Genomic DNA, 18,049 nt, shown 5'->3' on the forward strand with positions numbered 1-18,049 from the left:
CGATTAAACACGTTAAATCCCCGACTATGGCCGGACTCGACGAAGCCGCAGTAATTGGCAGCGCCGTCTTCGGGAGGGGGGCGGAGTCGGCTTGTGTTCGTCACGTGACTGCGTCTCTGGGCGTGTCGGGAAAAGCAGTGGTTCGGCCTGGAGTCGCGGGACGAGGCGAGTCCTTCCAGGCTGCCGGCCGGAGAGATGCAGTTGGCGAACGCACGCAGTACGAGGGTGGGTGTCTGAACTAAATTAGGGATCGATTGGCCGCTAAAGTGGGAGAAAAAGGGAAAAATCAGAAATAAATTCATATATATGTAAACTACTAATAAGACACGTTAGCCCCTAGCTAACGGGTCTGACCCTTTAGCTGAGCGGTTAGTGACGTCGCCTTGTGGTGCAGTACACCCCGTATCGAATCCCGCACCGGGCAAGAAAATAACCGGTTACATTGGTGGCAGCGGTGGGATCCGGAAGTGTGCAGATCCTCAGAAGTCTCTTCGGAGCGCGGGAAGAACAAAGCGCGAGGGCGCGCTTCCGGGAGAGGGTGACGACTGTAAACTACTAATAAGACACGTTAGTCCCTAGCTAACGGGTCTGACCCTTTAGCCGAGCGGTTAGTGGTGTCGCCTTGTGGTGCAGTACACCTCGTGTCGAATCCCGCACCGGGCAAGAAAATAACCGGTTACATATATAAAAAAACACGTTAAATCCAATAAGTTATTCTAATGTTTCTCCAAGTTCCTACGTGATACAGCAAATCTGACATTGTGTGTCCGGCTTGGCGTTTTCTATCATAATCTCCCTTTTTTTCCGGAATCAACACGTTTGAAATTTTGTTTTTTTTTTGTCCAGTGAAATTAAGAGTTGAATCGGCGTCATTCTCTCAAAATGTGCCTTTAAGGCAGTGTTTCTCAACCCAGTCCTCAAGGACCCCCTATCCTGCAGATTTTCATTGTAACCCTGCATAGGCAGCCCTGCTTGTACTTACTCGACCAATCATCTCGCAGCACTTAATTAGCAAGGTGCGCAACATCTGACAAAATTCATTGCTGATTGGTTGAATAACTACAAACAGGGCTACCTATGCAGGGTTACAATGAAAATCTGCAGGATAGGGGATCCTTGAGGACCGGGTTGAGAAACACCGCTTTAAGGGTTTGTTAAATCCCGGTGGGTGCATGGTGCGTGTGTATTTGGAGTGGTGCCCGCAGCAGTAATCCACGGGTATGAAAGGACCCCAACTTGTGAAACTCTACCGAAGCCTTGACGCCTCGGTTCCGTGCAGAGAGCAGCACAGCTGTTCCCTGGTGAACAGCTTTGCGAGGCTGACGGTAACGGTAAATACTGAGCTCTTTTCCCCAAAGTCTCCAGAACGTGTGCTTTTTAAATTCCTAAACCCGTTGGGTTAAGGAACGTTTCAGTGGTCACTTCCTGGATGGAATTCCTTTTGGATGAGGCGCCTCGTTCCAGGTCAGATGGAAAACCAAGTGAAAAAGGCAGCCAGTGGTGCGCCACTACATTCTGAACATTCCTTAAAACTCCTTCCCACATTAGAGCTTAACAGATTCCCGGCATCAATTCTCACCCACTGCTCTCGACTCCAGTTTAGGTTTCCATTGTTAGCGGGTGAAAACTTCCCAATGTGACACTTCAAATCAAATTCTTCAAATTTCAAGTTTAACAAATCAGTGCAAGTCCATCTCTTTTTGGAATTCAAGCATTCATCCTGAAATGTCCACAAATAGCTTTTCCCATCAGTTCAAACTCACTTGGTCGATATCTAACCATACACCCCATTCCCCCAAACTCGAACACGGCCTCAGACAAAACATGAACTTGCACTGGCCCCTTCCCAGCTACAGGGCCAACGTGGAGCCGTCATTCCCAACATCATATAGCTCAAGTCAGCATCTGGTCTGGCTTGTTGAACCAGTGCCGTACACTCCCCATTCCAAACGTTTAAACGCTTCACACATCGCCTCCAAAACAACAAGACGTGCCAGAGGTTCACGAGGGGACTCACGATTTCACATTCTGTCTCCCTTTCTCTGATGGCGAGCCAACCGGACAAATTCACTGGTATGCTGGTTTAAATTAAAACCCAAATTCAACCGCTTCCTAATGGCACTTTGAGATGGTCGGTCCAAACTACTTAAATCCCTAACGATGTGGAATACCGGAAGGATCAGGAATTAAACGACAACAGACACCATGTGGCCTCCATAAAAAGGTATATTTTATTTCTTCGAATGTACAAACAACAGAGAGGCTCCCTAGCGATAACGACGCAGCTGCAGGGTGTTGCGCCTCCTCCAGGCTGCACGGCGGGAGCCGCCAATGGTCAGATGGAACTTGTGGCCCTTGCCCAAGCCGCGACTCTTCTTTCCTGCAGACGTCAGGCCACGCATCTCTCTGTGCTTGTGCACAGCCCTTGTGATCCATTGGGTGTCGGGGTTGCGTCTGATGGCCTTGTGGAAGATATCGACAAGGATCACCTCGAAGAACTTGTAGGTGGAGTCCTCACCCACCCAGTACGAGTTGAGCACTCGCAGGCCCCCACAGTGACGGCCGGCACGCTCCTAATGGAGAGGAGAAAGATGGGAAACAAGAAATTCAGTCTTGGCAACTATAAGGCATGACAACCTACTCTGCAAGGCTGTCCATTTCTTCCAACTGAAAAATATTTCGATGCCCTGCACCAAATTTAAACCAGAACATCCTCTTCAAATTAATATGCAGCTACCGGAGCTACCCTGTAGTGGAGCGCCAAAAACCGGAACGTTAACACAATGCCAGCAAGATAAACGCGGATCAAGGTTCGCAAGTCATCAAAGTGCCCATCAATCATTTTCATCAACACGCAACATGGTGTGTATAACTTAAAGGGAAAATTCACCGATTTTCAGCCCTGCCTCCGCCTCTACGCACAACACGGACAGCACATGAACAACACTGCCGCTGTTCCTGATCGTTTCTGCATCTCTGGAGGGGAAGTGAACGTTTTTTCCGGCCGTCAGGTGACGTATCATGATGTCATTTTGTGGCTGGAAAAACGAAGTAGCAGATTCCAATACTCTAAACGCAGTTAAAAAAAAATCTTATTCTCTCGACTAAGCTGTTTCCGATGGTGTAAATGGTGTCCCACAACACTTGGCACAGAGCATTTTATGGATGACGACACACGCTCGCATGCAATGCATTCTGGTATGTGTAGGCACTGTGGGAAAGACTGCGCACAACTGAGAACTGAACACAATTCTCCATGAATAGAAGTGAGGACTTTACTGCTTCAACACACATTACTCATCGGTACCGACTGCACAAAGCTATGGGTGAAATTCCCCATAACACACAGCACGTTCCTGTCAAGACTCTGAGCCACATGATGTTACCATGCTATGTAACATCCACCCACCACCCACACCACCTATCCTGCTGTCAGGGTCGCCGGGATGCTGGATGCTATGGTGACAACCATTTGTAATTGGTACAGAAACAGACTGAAGACTGTACCACAGAAGGATGGAGTCCGAAAAGCATCTAATATTAATGAATACAGGTTGTCTGTCATCATGAAATTAGACCAGCCAACATCACATTCCTGTTACCCAGTGTGTGGTCAGTTTTACTGTCAGTGGAGCAGCTTTATGCTGTACAGATGGGACATCAAGACAGACGCTTCATTCTCTTTAATTACAGGAGATTTTCCTCTAAATGCAGACTTCACCTGCCAACACTGTATGGAAACTGTGTAATGCTTTCATTTAGACATGATCTCATAATGTACCAACGAAGAAGTCCGAAGCAGCCGTCATGTCACGACTAAAATGGTCAGAAATTTGAAGCAAGAAAAAACTGAAGTTAAACATCAATTTTATCAGCACGTAACTGTTTGCTTTCATTCTTCAGTTAATAAACCAATTTATTTACTTAATTGGCCCCCCCCCCAACTGTACTTAGCCAATTACCCAACAATGTTCTAGGATACATTCAAGCTGTGTTCTCATCAACCAAAGAAACCCGAGGGAGAAACTGCTCAAAATCTGAAACGATCCCATTTAAATACGCCAGATGTCAAAACACAGACTGTGCACCAGTTCAGTTTCAGTATGACCTGAAAAATAAATGTTCACAGCTCTGTGACAAGGACATTAAAGACGAAACAGGTGGCTGACTGGTTTATTACTGTGGCAGGTATTCAGACTTCACGTAGCCTAATTGAAGACGAGTGCCAGCTGTGGTTTGGTCAGCTTGCGTTAGCGGCTGCGGTGCTGGATCATTCCTGGCTGTTTGTGACATCTTTATTGTTCCCAGAGAGTCTGAACTGTTTGCAGAGAACTGGTTTAGACAGAAACTAAACTAAAGCAGATTGCTGCATTACACCCAGAGTGCACTCAGTAACAACGCAGACCTCCGCCCGGCATCGCTCACCTTCTCCGGTGCTCGGACCTGGTGACAAACTACCCCTTTTTTCACATATTGGGAGAAGGGAGGATACGGAGGCACTGCCTGCATATTTCCCCTTCTCCGGTGCTTGGACTTCAGCAGGAAAACCAGATGAGGAGTGAGCACTTGGTTGCGGTATAAAAGAGGTTTTTCAGAGGTTCTGAATCACCTCAAACACGAGCGGGCCTTGATCATACAGTCACAACCTGCGCACAAACGCTATCAGGCTGACGAGACTGGCAGCAGACAGACACACACACAGACAGAAAAAACTTTCCCCTGCCATTAGACCTTCTTTTAACCACCCCTCCTTTTTCTCCCCAATTGTACTTGGCCAATTACCCCACTCTTCCGAGCCGTCCCGAGTCGCTGCTCCACCCCCTCTGCCAATCCGGGGGAGGGCTGCAGACTACCACATGTCTCCTCCCATACATGTGGAGTCGCCAGCCGCTTCTTTTCACCTGACAGTGAGGAGTTTCACCAGGGGGACGTAGCGCGTGGGAGGATCATGCTGTTCCTCCAGTTCCCCCTCCCCCCTGAACAAGTGCTCTAACTGACCAGAGGAGGCGCTAGTGCAGCGACCAGGACACATACCCACATCTGGCTTCCCACCCGCAGACACGGCCAATTGTGTCTGTAGGGACGCCCGACCAAGCCGGAGGTAACACAGGGATTCGAACTGGCGATCCCTGTGTTGGTAGGCAACGGAATAGACCGCCATGCTACCGAGACACCCTCCATTAGAAGACTTTTGCGAAGTGCCGAAGTCAACTGAATGGGAATTACGGGAAATAGTTTTTAATAGGCAGCGCTCATCTAAAAAAAAAAAAAAATCAAAACTACCCAATAAAAACATTTTGCCTGTCAGTCTGTTGATGTGCAACCTCCCAGATGGACCTTCACACACATGCAACCAAGTCTAAAAAGAAAAGGTTCGCTATGCCACCATTATGGTGGTAGTCTAGTAGCTCATGTTCCGGCAAAAAAAAAGAAAAAGAAAAAGAGAAGCGGCGGTTGAGCAAGCTACAGAGTGTATGAAGAGAGGAAGCAGCGGTAGCAAGAACAAAGGTTCTACAAAGGATCTGAATCACCGCAACCTCAAGAGATTTGTGATCCTACAGTCACAACTGTGCACAAACTTATTAGGCTGACAGGTCCAGTAGTACGCGAGATTAGCAGCGGACACACACACACGACCAGATACACAATCCCCTCCAGGCTGTTGCCTGGTGGCGATAAGCTTTGCATTCAAGTTTGGTGTAATTTCTACAGAAATCACAAAATACATTCTATTATAACGCTGGAAGTCCATTAGTAAGTGCAGCTATCCAGTGTCCGTGTGTATTTTGGGTCATATTAAGAGCGTTAACACTGAAGAACAGTTTCTACACCGTTGTACTCCTATTATTCACTGTTCTGCACACACCACAATGGTTCTGCCTAGATGCAGAAGTACTGTGAAGCTGGCTAGTCCACCTGCAGTGCTTCAGAATGACCGAAAGCCCCCCTTGCCTACTCAATCCCCAGACAGTATAAATACACTACCGTTCAAAAGTTTGGGATCACCAAAACAATTTCGTGTTTTCCATGAAAAGTCACACTTATTCACCACCATATGTTGTGAAATGAATAGAAAATAGAGTCAAGACATTGACAAGGTTAGAAATAATGATTTGTATTTGAAATAAGATTTTTTTTACATCAAACTTTGCTTTCGTCAAAGAATCCTCCATTTGCAGCAATTACAGCATTGCAGACCTTTGGCATTCTAGCTGTTAATTTGTTGAGGTAATCTGGAGAAATTGCACCCCACGCTTCCAGAAGCAGCTCCCACAAGTTGGATTGGTTGGATGGGCACTTCTTTGAGCAGATTGAGTTTCTGGAGCATCACATTTGTGGGGTCAATTAAACGCTCAAAATGGCCAGAAAAAGAGAACTTTCATCTGAAACTCGACAGTCTATTCTTGTTCTTAGAAATGAAGGCTATTCCATGCGAGAAATTGCTAAGAAATTGAAGATTTCCTACACCGGTGTGTACTACTCCCTTCAGAGGACAGCACAAACAGGCTCTAACAGGTACTATTTAATGAAGATGCCAGTTGGGGACCTGTGAGGCGTCTGTTTCTCAAACTAGAGACTCTAATGTACTTATCTTCTTGCTCAGTTGTGCAACGCGGCCTCCCACTTCTTTTTCTACTCTGGTTAGAGCCTGTTTGTGCTGTCCTCTGACAGCACAAACAGAATGTCTTGACTCTATTTTCTATTCATTTCACAACATATGGTGGTGAATAAGTGTGACTTTTCATGGAAAACACAAAATTGTTTGGGTGATCCCAAACTTTTGAACGGTAGTGTACATTTTTCACCATCTCAAACTATTTAAGTGAAACTCACTGAAAATACTGATTATAGGACCATTTCTGCAGGATCAAAATCCAAGACGAAAGATTTGAGAAATCTGGGCGAGTCACGCCAAATAACACCGATAACTAGTTCCCTTATTTGAATTTTTCAAATTTCTTTTTATTCAAAATCCCACAGATTTAAATTTGAAGAGAGGGGTCTAGGTTGGCGCAGATGGTAACGGGAGGGTCAGATCCCAATTAAACAAGTGCACACAATTAATTCTGAATAGGGTTTAAAATCGAGAAGCTTAAAGGGTTTGTGAACTATAAGAGTTAGGTTTCATTCATTCATCATCAGCTGCTTCTCCGGGGTCGGGTCGTGGTGGCAACAAGCTAAGCAGGGCCCTCCAGATGTCCCTCTCCACAGCAACGCCCTCCAGTGTCTGCTGGGGGATCCCAAGGTGTTCCCAGGCCAGACTGGACATGTAGTCCCTCCAGCAAGTTCTGGGTCTACCCCGGTGCCTCCTCCCAGTTGGCCGTGCCCGGTAAACCTCCAAAGGAAGGTGCCCAGGGGGCATCCTAATCAGATGCCTGAACCACCTCAACTGGCTCCTTTCAATGTGAAGGAGCAGCGGCTCTACTCCGAGCTCCCTCCGGATGTCCGGGCTCCTCATCCTATCTCTAAGGCTGAGCCCAGACACCCTACAGAGGAAACTAATTTCAGCCGCTTGTATCCACGATCTCACCCTTTTCACTACCGAAAGCTCAAGACCATATGGGAGGGTTGGAACGTAGACTGACTGATTGAAGATTGACCTGGGTTTCATTACGCCTATAACAGTAACCAGAGTTGGTTCTCAACTTGATGTTGGTGGTATTTGAATAACACCAGCGGAAATGGTGACATGTCCTGAATGAGATGTTAACTACCAACACACACATACAAGCTGAAGGTGCAAGTCATTTGTCATTCCTTCACTTAACTTCAAATTACTACTGATTAATTCGTAGGATGGTAGCAATAATTTTAAATACCAAGTTAGCTGAAAAGCTTGCAAGGCTGACAGCACTTAGGATTTTGGGCACACAACAAACACACAAACACCTGGCATGCAGTCAAATCAATTATGTACAAGATGAAAAAACCCTACGTAAAAACTGGAGGCACGGCGACAGTTTAGCCAGGTTTAAGTACTCCTCTTCTACATAATGAAAATGAACATCACATTTCTGTGACTGTCAACCTCTACTGGTAAAATGTCATTTGAGCAATTACAAGTACAGCTGGAATAGCCAGAATCTTTGTGAAAGCAAAGATGAAGACCATCTTCTGCATCTAATTGGTGATAATCTAGCAATGGTCTTTTGACCTCAAAGCACCAGCCTGCAAGAGACGAGGTGGACATACCTCAGCTGTAGACTGCAGGCTGCGGGCAAACTTGATCTGGTTGACACCATGGTGCACTGGCTTGCCATAGGTAGCACCCTTGGGCACAGGGCGCTTACGGCCTCCACGGCGCACACGGACACGGTAGATAACATAGCCTGTTCGAATCAAAGACCAAAACCATTTTCAACATTTAATTCACACCAGCCTGGTAAAATACAAAGGTTTAGTTGAATAAACAAAAGTTAGTATATGGCTGGACCATGCAAGGTCAACGTTCGAAATTGTGGCCAATTTGTTACAGGGATAGTCAATGGCAGTGTCTATAATGTGAATTCCTGGATAGTAAATGGTCATCTCCAATTTTCTGTAGCAGTCCCAGTAATATTTGTTGTTAAAGTGCACTTAAGTAGCATATCACATGACAAGGTAAGGTTATAATAAAATGCGGGTGCAAGAACAATGCTTTCCACTGATACTATCCTGGGATGTTTGATTTGAAAGACAACTTGATTTAATAATTATAATAACTATCAATTATCTGTTAAACCCCCTTCATCTGATTCTATCTGCAGATGTCTCGTTTTTCTAAAACTCACTCTTTGTTGACAAGCGAATTTAAAGAAGAAAAGAAAAAAGATTGCGCCCACTGATAGCACCATGAATTGTGCATCACTTGCAACCGCTATCCCTGTCTCAAAGTCCAATTCACAAGACATTGTGCGAATGATATTACAGCACAAACACACTAATAGTTTTGCAGCTGAGTGCAACTTGCCCTGGTTTTGCATCTGATTGCAATTATCCATGTGGTAAAGTATGAATGGTGCTTTAGCGCTAAGAACACAGTAGGCAGGTTCAATGTCATCCTTGATAACATCAAGGACGACAAGGATTGTTAGACCCGGCAACCTGTATCTGCGAATGATTTCGGTGTCAGTTAAATCAAAGGGATATTCTCCTTCGAAAAATGACGATACCTTCACCTGGCTACAATCACTGGAAAGTCTGGGCGTCAGTTACCACCAACTCTCTGAAGACGCTCATAATTTTCACTCTGTGTGTGGCTATTAGCGCAGGTGTTTGTGAATTGGACCTTTTTTTTTTGCAATGAGGCTCGTTTGCATAGCAAGTTGCCCATTTTGTACAAAACAGCACCGAATCACTGAGGTGTTATTTGCTTGGCAGCACAGTTGGGGATGCATTTCACCTTTGGTGGGTGCTATAGAATTACCCGGTTTCTTGTCTTATTTGTGCAGGTTTAGCAGCTGCAAGAGCCGAGCAGCCCTTTTGGGCATCCGTCAGGGAGAGTTTGGTCAGTGATTGTTATTTGCAGTGCTTTAACTGTGCGCTCTGCCTCACGGCGCTCGGCCGACCAATCGTGTAAATTTAGTGATGATCTCCCGAGAGCAATAATTTTTTCCTAGGACGGGGAAGTCCTGACCCGCCCTACTCTGCCTGACAGTAATTGCCTCCGTTGGTTGGTACATGACTGAGATCGGTTAGGTTAAGAATATCAGGGTAAGCCAATTAGAAGCAGAATAGGGCAGGTCACGCCTTCACAATCCTAGGAAAAAAATATTGCTCACAGGAGATTGTACCTGCTCAACCCAAGTTACATAGCGCAAGAACAGGCGTTCGGGGCGCAGAGTGGGAATGAAAGAGGCACCATTCTCCCCATTACAAGTCAGTGTACCATCAAAATGATTTTGAAGCCGTCATTTTCAGGTAGAAAAGTTGCATAATGTCGGTTTAAGCCATACAAGTTCACATGATGCCCGATGATAGTTTAAATGAGGTGCAAGTTCAAAAAATGTGAACCTATAATTTAAAGGCACTCAAAGAAAGAGAAGAGCCTGAACAGCACTTACCCTGCTTTGCCTTGTAGCCTAGCCTACGGGCCTTGTCAGGTCTGGTGGGCCGGGGAGCACGGTGCAGGTTGGACAGCTGGCGGTACTGCCAGCAACGGACGCGGAGCAGGAACCGCATCACATCCGACTGCTTTTTGCGCCATAACTCCTGCATATACTTGTACGCTCCCATCTTGGTTTAACTATGGAACAGGGAATATCAGATCAGCTTAGTAAACATATGCACTTCTTTCATTAAATACTGCGACCAACAGTGTTAACAGCCTCAAGCCATGAATTTTAAACCCCTGACTACCCTGTCTCATGTCCTGTCTCTACACTATATAGAATGGACGACAAAGCACTTTTAGCTGCTTACACCATTTATTAATTCCGTAACCGCTTCACATACATGGTATAACAACCCCACCAGCTATCATTGGTAACCGTGGAAACAGCCAGCTATTCTTCACAAGTGTTCCACTCCAAAAAAAAAAAATCCGTGTGGAAACAAGCACCACATAATACTATTGTTACATCCTTTTTCTTTTGAAGTATGATTCCTTATTCAACAGTCTTAACTTCAATAAACACAAAATAACTGTATACAATGTCACTTCCTTGTATCCTGTTAACAATAAACAATATTATCAAATAAAAATATTTGACAAAGGAGACTTGTTGCAAATAGCCCTGGTTTAAGGTTGAGCAAGGTCAAGTCATCCGTTTATTAAATATCAACCATTGGGGGTGGCATGGCTCAGGAGGTAAGAGCGGGTCGTCTAGTAATCGAAAGGTCGCTGGTTTGGTCCCCAGCTCCTGTGGAGAACGTGTTGAAGTGTCCTTGAGCAAGACACTGAACCCTTAACTCAGGGGTGGGCAATCTTATCCAGAAAGGGCCAGCGTGGGTGCAGGTTTTTGTTCCAACCAAGCAGTTACACACCTGTGCCTCCTAATCAAGTTCCTCAGCAAAGACTCTACTGGTTGATTAGTGGGATCAGATGTGTAACTGCTTGGCTGGAACAAAAACCTTCACCTACACTGGCCCTTTCTGGATAAGACTGCCCACCCCTGCAACTGCTCCTGATGAGCAGGTTGGTGCCTCGCATGGCAGCCTCCACCATCAGTGTGTGTGAATGCGTGGTGATATGAGGCATACACTGTAAAGCACTGAGTGGTGGGTAGACTAGAAAAGCGCTACACACCATGCAGTCCATTAACCATTGCCCTCGACACACGCTAGCTAGCATAATCCAACCCGGAACTGAACAACCACCTTTCAACATTTCACTTCTTAAGGTCTAACCACCATGTGTGGGGGTTCATAGGCGGACAGTTCAACCGTCTTTCAAGGCCGACCACCATAGCAGTGCGCTCGAGAGCCGGGCAAACTGCCATGGGGGAACCGCCGTGCTAACGTGCTAGCTAACGTGTTAGCTTTGCCATTGTAGCTGAGCAGTCGGCAGTATCGGACGTCACGTCAGAATTGCAGTACTCTATAATACTATGCATTATTACACGATACTCGGGCAAAATCGCACTTTCTACTCGATATGCTTCTTTAAAGCGCCGCGGCCGGCGACGTGTTGCGCATGGGTTCATCCCTCCGCGCAGCACAGCATCCGAGACAACGGTTGCCCCGGCGCCCGTCAAACCCGGGGTCTAATCATTTACGATACAGAGAATCAAAAAGTTGGAAAATGACGGACACACATGGGCCCTCGTACTGTCCCTAAGTGGTGCTCTGGGTCTACACAATCCGATCGCGGCGTTTCGAGGACGATGTTTAAGGATAACGGAGTTGCACAAAAGTACAGAGAGTCAGGCTTACATGATGGCGTACCAACCGGAAAGAGAGAGGAGACGTACCCAGCATGCTTTACGGTGGCGTCGCTGACGCAGTTCCTGTCGCGTGTTCATGGGAAACGTAGGCACTTCCACCAACGGGCTCCGCCGGCTCCGGCGCCAGACCACGTGTCACCGCAGAGACGTTATGTTTGGAACAGCTGTGACTTGTACGTACGAACAAATCGGGATTTCATGATAATAGTGGGGTTAACAACGCCATTGTACTCGTGAGTCGGCTGTGTAACGAAGAAGGGCTGTTATACAACTAGTCAGAATGTCTCGCCAGGTATGATGCGCCCATAACCCCAACACAGTTCTCCCGTTTTCCACACGACCCTCTCTGGTATATAGTATATGTGTTACTAGAAGAACCCCGCTACAATGTAGCGGTTTGGTTCTCCACCCGTCTAAATCTCCCTCCACTTCATCCTGCCAGCTAACCGCCCTCCCCCTGCCCCTGAACCCCCCACCACTCCAACTCCCTCCCCCAAATGCTCAGAATCACCTGAAATGCCGAGAAAAGTGGTTTTTAGCCATTTTTAGAAAATGCATATTTTGCATAATTATGCATAATTATTATAATAACATTTTAATTTTCTGCTATTTTTCTGGTCCTCTCTGGAACAATACCTACCACCTCCAAAAAAGTGAGGATCATAAGTGCATTTTTGCAAAAATGCATTTATTTTGCATAATGCCAAGATATTTCTAAGTCCCAGAATTTTTTTTTATATAGGTGAAAAAATCAAAGATGCTCAGAATCATCTGAAATGCTGAGAAAAGTGGTTTTTAGCCATTTTTAGAAAAATGCATATTTTGCATATTTATGCATAATTATGCATTTTAATGTTATGCTATTTTTTATAGGTGCCCCTGATCATCCCCAATAACCTCCAAAAAGAATCAAGGACCCAAGCGCTTTAGTTTGGCCGTTTATAGACTCTCACACAGACACACACCACACACCACACACACATTGTGAAAATACAGGAGTAGATTTAGGAATGCTGTCATTGTCCCCCCCTCCCCCGACCCAACTCAGCCTCCACGAGGAAAGTTTGTTCTTCTTTCCGTAGAGGTTCGAATCCCAGAAGAAGAGCTTTGTCTCAGGCCAACATCGTTTCTCTTTTCCTCCAGCGACTTTTCCCTGGAGTAACTCTGTCAGTAATACCGACCGGAACATGTCTGTGAATGTTCTCATTCATCCGGGTCGTGGTTCTCCAAAGGAGGTGAATCAAGTGCAACTGGACTTGGTATATATCCGAAGACGTTTCACCTCTCATCCAAGAGGCTTCCTCAGTTCGTGCCTTTCTGACTAGACCAAGCTAGTCTGACTGGCTGCTGATGAGACTCTATTTATCCTCTAGGACTCGTTATTGGAGCTATTGATATGCGTGGCTCTCCTGGTCTAGCCAGGAAGGCCCGAACTGAGGAAGCCTCTTGGATGAGAGGCGAAACGTCTTCACGGATTTATACCAAGTCCAGTTGCACTTGATTCAACTCCTTTGGATATACTGACCGGAAGGAAGTCTGGTCCTTACCACACAAGTTCCTTCCAACAAATAAGGTCGAAGAAGTTTCATTTAAGTTGATTCTACCCAGTAAAACCAACTTCCTCACTAGAGTTAAAGAGGGACATAGATGTAAACTGCTCTTTCTGAGAATTACGTCCTGAAACGTGCTCCCAGTTACTCTGGTCTTGTGCTTTTACATACAAGTTGCAGTGGCGCCCCCAGAAATCTTTCATAGGGGGGGCCAAATGGGGCCACTGAAAATCTTGGGGTGGCACACCAAAACCAAAAGCCATGACTGAATTTGGGGAATTCTATGCTGCTGTTGTAGTGTACTGTATAGGCTAGTTGAAAACTGTCAATATGAGAGTTAAGAAAAATATACAGTGGCTTGCAAAAGTATTCATACCCCTTGAACTTTTCCACATTTTGTCACGTTTCGACCACTAACATAAATATATTTTATTGGAATTTTATGTGAAAGACCAACACAAAGTGGCACACAATTGTGAAGTACAAAGAAAATTATACATGATTTTAAAAAAAAATTGCAAATAAAAAACTGAAAAGTGCGGTGTGCAAAAGTATTCAGCCCCCCTGAGTCAATACTTTGTGGAACCGCCCTTTTGCTGCAACTACAGCTGCAAGTCTTTTGAGGTATGTCTCTACCAGCTTTGCACATCTAGAGACTGAAATTTTTGCCCATTCTTCTTTGCAAAACAGCTCAAGCTCAGTCAGATTAGATGGAGAGCGTTTGTGAACGGCAGGTTTCAGATCTTGCCACAGATTCTCAATTGGATTTAGGTCTGGACTTTGACAGGGCCATTCTAACACATGAATATGTTTTGTTTTAAACCAGTCCATTGTAGCCCAGGCTTTATGTTTAGGGTCGTTGTCCTGGTGGAAGGTGAACCTCCGCCCCAGTCTCAAGTCTTTTGCAGACTCCAACAGGTTTTCTTCCAAGATTGCCCTGTATTTGGCTCCATCCATCTTCCCATCAACTCTGACCATCTTCCCTGTCCCTGCTGAAGAGAAGCACCCCCAGAGCATGATGCTGCCACCACCATGTTGGACAGTGGGGATGATGGTGTGTTCAGAGTGATGTGCAGTGTTAGTTTTCCGCCACACATAGCGTTTTGCATTTTGGCCAAAAAGTTCAATTTTGGTCTCATCTGACCAGAGCACCTTCTTCCACATGTTTGCTGTGTCCCCCACATGGCTTCTGGCAAACTGCAAACGGGACTTCTTATGGTTTTCTTTTAACAATGGCTTTCTTCTTGCCACTCTTCCATAAAGGCCAGATTTGTGCAGTGCACAACCAATAGTTGTCCTGTGGACAGATTCCCCCGCCTGAGCTGTGGATCTCTGCAGTTCGTCCAGAGTCACCATGGGCCCCTTGGCTGCATCTCTGATCAGTGCTCTCCTTGTTCGGCCTGTAAGTTTAGGTGGACGGCCATGTCTTGGTAGGTTTGCAGTTGTGCCATACTCTTTCCATTTCCGGATGATGGATTGAACAGTGCTCCGTGAGATATTCAAAGCTTGGGAAATCTTTTTATAGCCTAACCCTGCTTTAAACTTCTCCACAACTTTATCCCTGACCTGTCTGGTGTGTTCCTTGGACTTCATGATGCTGTTTGCTCCCCAATATTCTCTTAACAAACCTCTGAGGCCGTTACAGAACAGCTGTATTTGTCCTGAGATTAGATTACACACAGGTTGACTCTATTTAGTCATTAGGTCAACATTCGATCATTCAGCAATCATCAGGCAACTTCTGAAGGCAATGGGTTGCACTCAGAGAAAAGGGGGCTGAATACTTTTGCACACCGCACTTTTCAGTTTTTTATTTGTAAAAATAAAAAAATTAAAATCATATATAATTTTCTTTGTACTTCACAATTGCGTGCCACTTTGTGTTGGTCTTTCACATAAAATTCCAATAAAATATATTTATGTTTGTGGTCGTAACGTGACAAAAAGTGGAAAAGTTCAAGGGGTATGAATACTTTTGCAAGCCACTGTACTTTATTGATTTAAATGAACAGCAACTAATGCAAAATATCAGATAGAAGCATATTCTGCATATGCGACTCGTGGCTGGGGGGGCCAACGGTGGGGCCAGGGATAGTATCAGGGTGGCCGTGGCCACCCCTGGCCACCCCTTGGGGGCGTCACTGACAAGTTGTGGAAAGATGTCAATCATTTTATAGCTAACAACATTTTCTCAGATTTTGCTCATTCTTATAGAAATATTATACTGGGTTGCTATGATTACAGTGAGCAAGACGTTAATGCATTTTTTTCTGGTTAATCTAGTTCTGCTTCTAGTCAAATTCCATATTCACAAATGTACATTTACAAACAAAAAGTCTAATTTCTCTGTATTTATGAACGTAGTGGAACAATACGTGTCAACCATTTCTTCCTCTCAAAACAAAATAGCTGTCAAAGCAGTGACTGGTTCAACGTCTTTAATGTTTTTAAGTGAATTTCCTGTCAAATACTCGCCTTGTTTTTCTCTCTAGATGTGTTTTCTTTGCTTCTCTTCGACACTGCTCATCGTTGTGTTCTATCCATTATCCACTCGACTCGGTTGTCTGCTTTTGTTATTATGTATATGTTAACAGTTTGAAATAAAATGTATTATTTTGTTATTATGTATGTTAACAGTTTGAAATAAAGATTTATTATTTTGCTATTATGTATGTTAACAGTTTGAAATAAAGATGTATTATTTTGCTATTATGTATGTTAACAGTTTGAAATAAAGATTTATTATTTTGCTATTATGTATGTTAACAGTTTGAATGTATTATTTTGTTATGATGTATGTTAACAGTTTGAAATAAAGATTTATTATTTTGTTATTATGTATGTTAACAGTTTGAAATAAAGATTTATTATTTTGCTATTATGTATGTTAACAGTTTGAAATAAAGATGTATTATTTTGTTATTATGTATGTTAACAGTTTGAAATAAAGATTTATTATTTTGTTATTATGTATGTTAACAGTTTGAAATAAAGATTTATTATATTGTTATTATGTATGTTAACAGTTTGAAATAAAGATTTATTATTTTGTTATTATGTATGTTAACAGTTTGAAATAAAGATTTATTATTTTGTTATTATGTATGTTAACAGTTTGAATGTATTATTTTGTTATGATGTATGTTAACAGTTTGAAATAAAGATTTATTATTTTGTTATTATGTATGTTAACAGTTTGAAATAAAGATTAATTATTTTGCTATTGTGTACGTTAACAGTTTGAAATAAAGATGTATTATTTTGTTATGATGTATGTTAACAGTTTGAAATAAAGATGTATTATTTTGTTATTATGTATGTCAACAGTTTGAAATAAAGATGTATTATTTTGTTATGATGTATGTTAACAGTTTGAAATAAAGATGTATTTTGTTATGATGTATGTTAACAGTTTGAAATAAAGATGTATTATTTTTTATGATGTATGTTAACAGTTTGAAATAAAGATGTATTATTTTGTTATGATGTATGTTAACAGTTTGAAATAATGACATATTATTTTGTTATGATGTATGTTAACAGTTTGAAATAAAGATGTATTATTTTGTTATGATGTATGTCAACAGTTTGAAATAAAGATTTATTATTTTGTTATGATGTATGTTAACAGTTTGAAATAAAGATGTATTTTGTTATGATGTATGTTAACAGTTTGAAATAAAGATTTATTATTTTGCTATTATGTATGTTAACAGTTTGAAATAAAGATTTATTAAAAAAACATAGGAACTCCTGTTTGGTTTGTAAAGCGATTCTTTTGATTACTTGCTCAATAATAACACACTTTTGTGGTCATTTCATAACCTCGATCACGCACACACACGCACACACACACACACACAATAGAAATACAAAGTATTTTATACACACCACATTTCATGTTAATATAAATTGAAAGAACAAAAACAACAGTAAAATCATCATCATCACCATCAACACCAACAACAGTAGTGGTAACAATAATAGTGGTAGCTATAGTAACATTTTTACTAGTTGTTGTAGTCAAACCTGTAATATTATTGAAATTATAATTATAATGAAATTATAATCAGGCCTATGGCATTATCACCGTACAGCAGTGTTATAATAACATGTAGGTTTTTTTTAAAATGAATTTTGTTATGAATCCTGGGTCAAATTTGCTCCCCAGACAGCATCCGGATGTGGGCCACTTCAGGCAGTGATGCGGCACTGGTGGCCTTCTTCTAGCCCTGACAAAATGGATGTGAGCCTGAAGTGGCCCACATGTATAATAGCAAATATGGCCCAAATATGCCAAATCACATGTGGGCCCTTTTTAGCAAAGATGCGTTGCTCTGGGCAACATGTGATCTGGATGTGACCCTGAAGCGGCCCGTGTGGTAAATGGTGAATATGGCCCAAATATCACAACACAAATATGGCCACCTTTGGCAAATATATGGCACATGCAGCATTGCTATGGCTTGGTTCTGGCCCAGATCTGGCAAACAGGAGCGGACCGCCCAAGTGCCATCATTGCATGTGGTATGTGGGTAGCAATTTTGCTATCTGGGACTGGCCCTCTGTTAGTGTTAGAACTGATATTAAGGTTTTAGTTTTTTTTGTTTTTGTTTTTAAAGCACGGCATGGGCT

General features: G+C 43.3%; 1 protein-coding gene across 1 annotated transcript; it reads right to left on the bottom strand.

The window, feature by feature from the left end:
* Positions 1-2,208: 2,208 nt before the first annotated feature.
* rpl15 (ribosomal protein L15) lies at positions 2,209-11,903 on the bottom strand. Its single transcript, XM_056298375.1, has 4 exons — positions 11,854-11,903; positions 10,044-10,225; positions 8,194-8,330; positions 2,209-2,573 (listed from the first exon to the last, which is right to left on the bottom strand). Exons 2-4 carry the CDS (start codon positions 10,213-10,215, stop codon positions 2,268-2,270), a joined length of 615 nt encoding a protein of 204 aa, XP_056154350.1. The 5' UTR covers positions 10,216-10,225; positions 11,854-11,903; the 3' UTR covers positions 2,209-2,267.
* Between the last annotated feature and the right edge of the window lie 6,146 nt (positions 11,904-18,049).

This window comes from Lampris incognitus, chromosome 18, assembly GCF_029633865.1.
Source record: "Lampris incognitus isolate fLamInc1 chromosome 18, fLamInc1.hap2, whole genome shotgun sequence".
NCBI classification, from domain to species: domain Eukaryota; kingdom Metazoa; phylum Chordata; class Actinopteri; order Lampriformes; family Lampridae; genus Lampris; species Lampris incognitus.

Coding starts and splice junctions, on each gene's coding strand:
- rpl15 (XM_056298375.1), bottom strand. CDS start 10,215: ATGGGAGCGTACAAGTATATGCAGGAGTTATGGCGCAAAAAGCAGTCG. Junction 8,331..10,043: donor AGGCTACAAGGCAAAGCAGG/GTAAGTGCTGTT, acceptor TGATTCGAACAG/GCTATGTTATCTACCGTGTC. Junction 2,574..8,193: donor GCCTGCAGTCTACAGCTGAG/GTATGTCCACCT, acceptor CCTCTCCATTAG/GAGCGTGCCGGCCGTCACTG.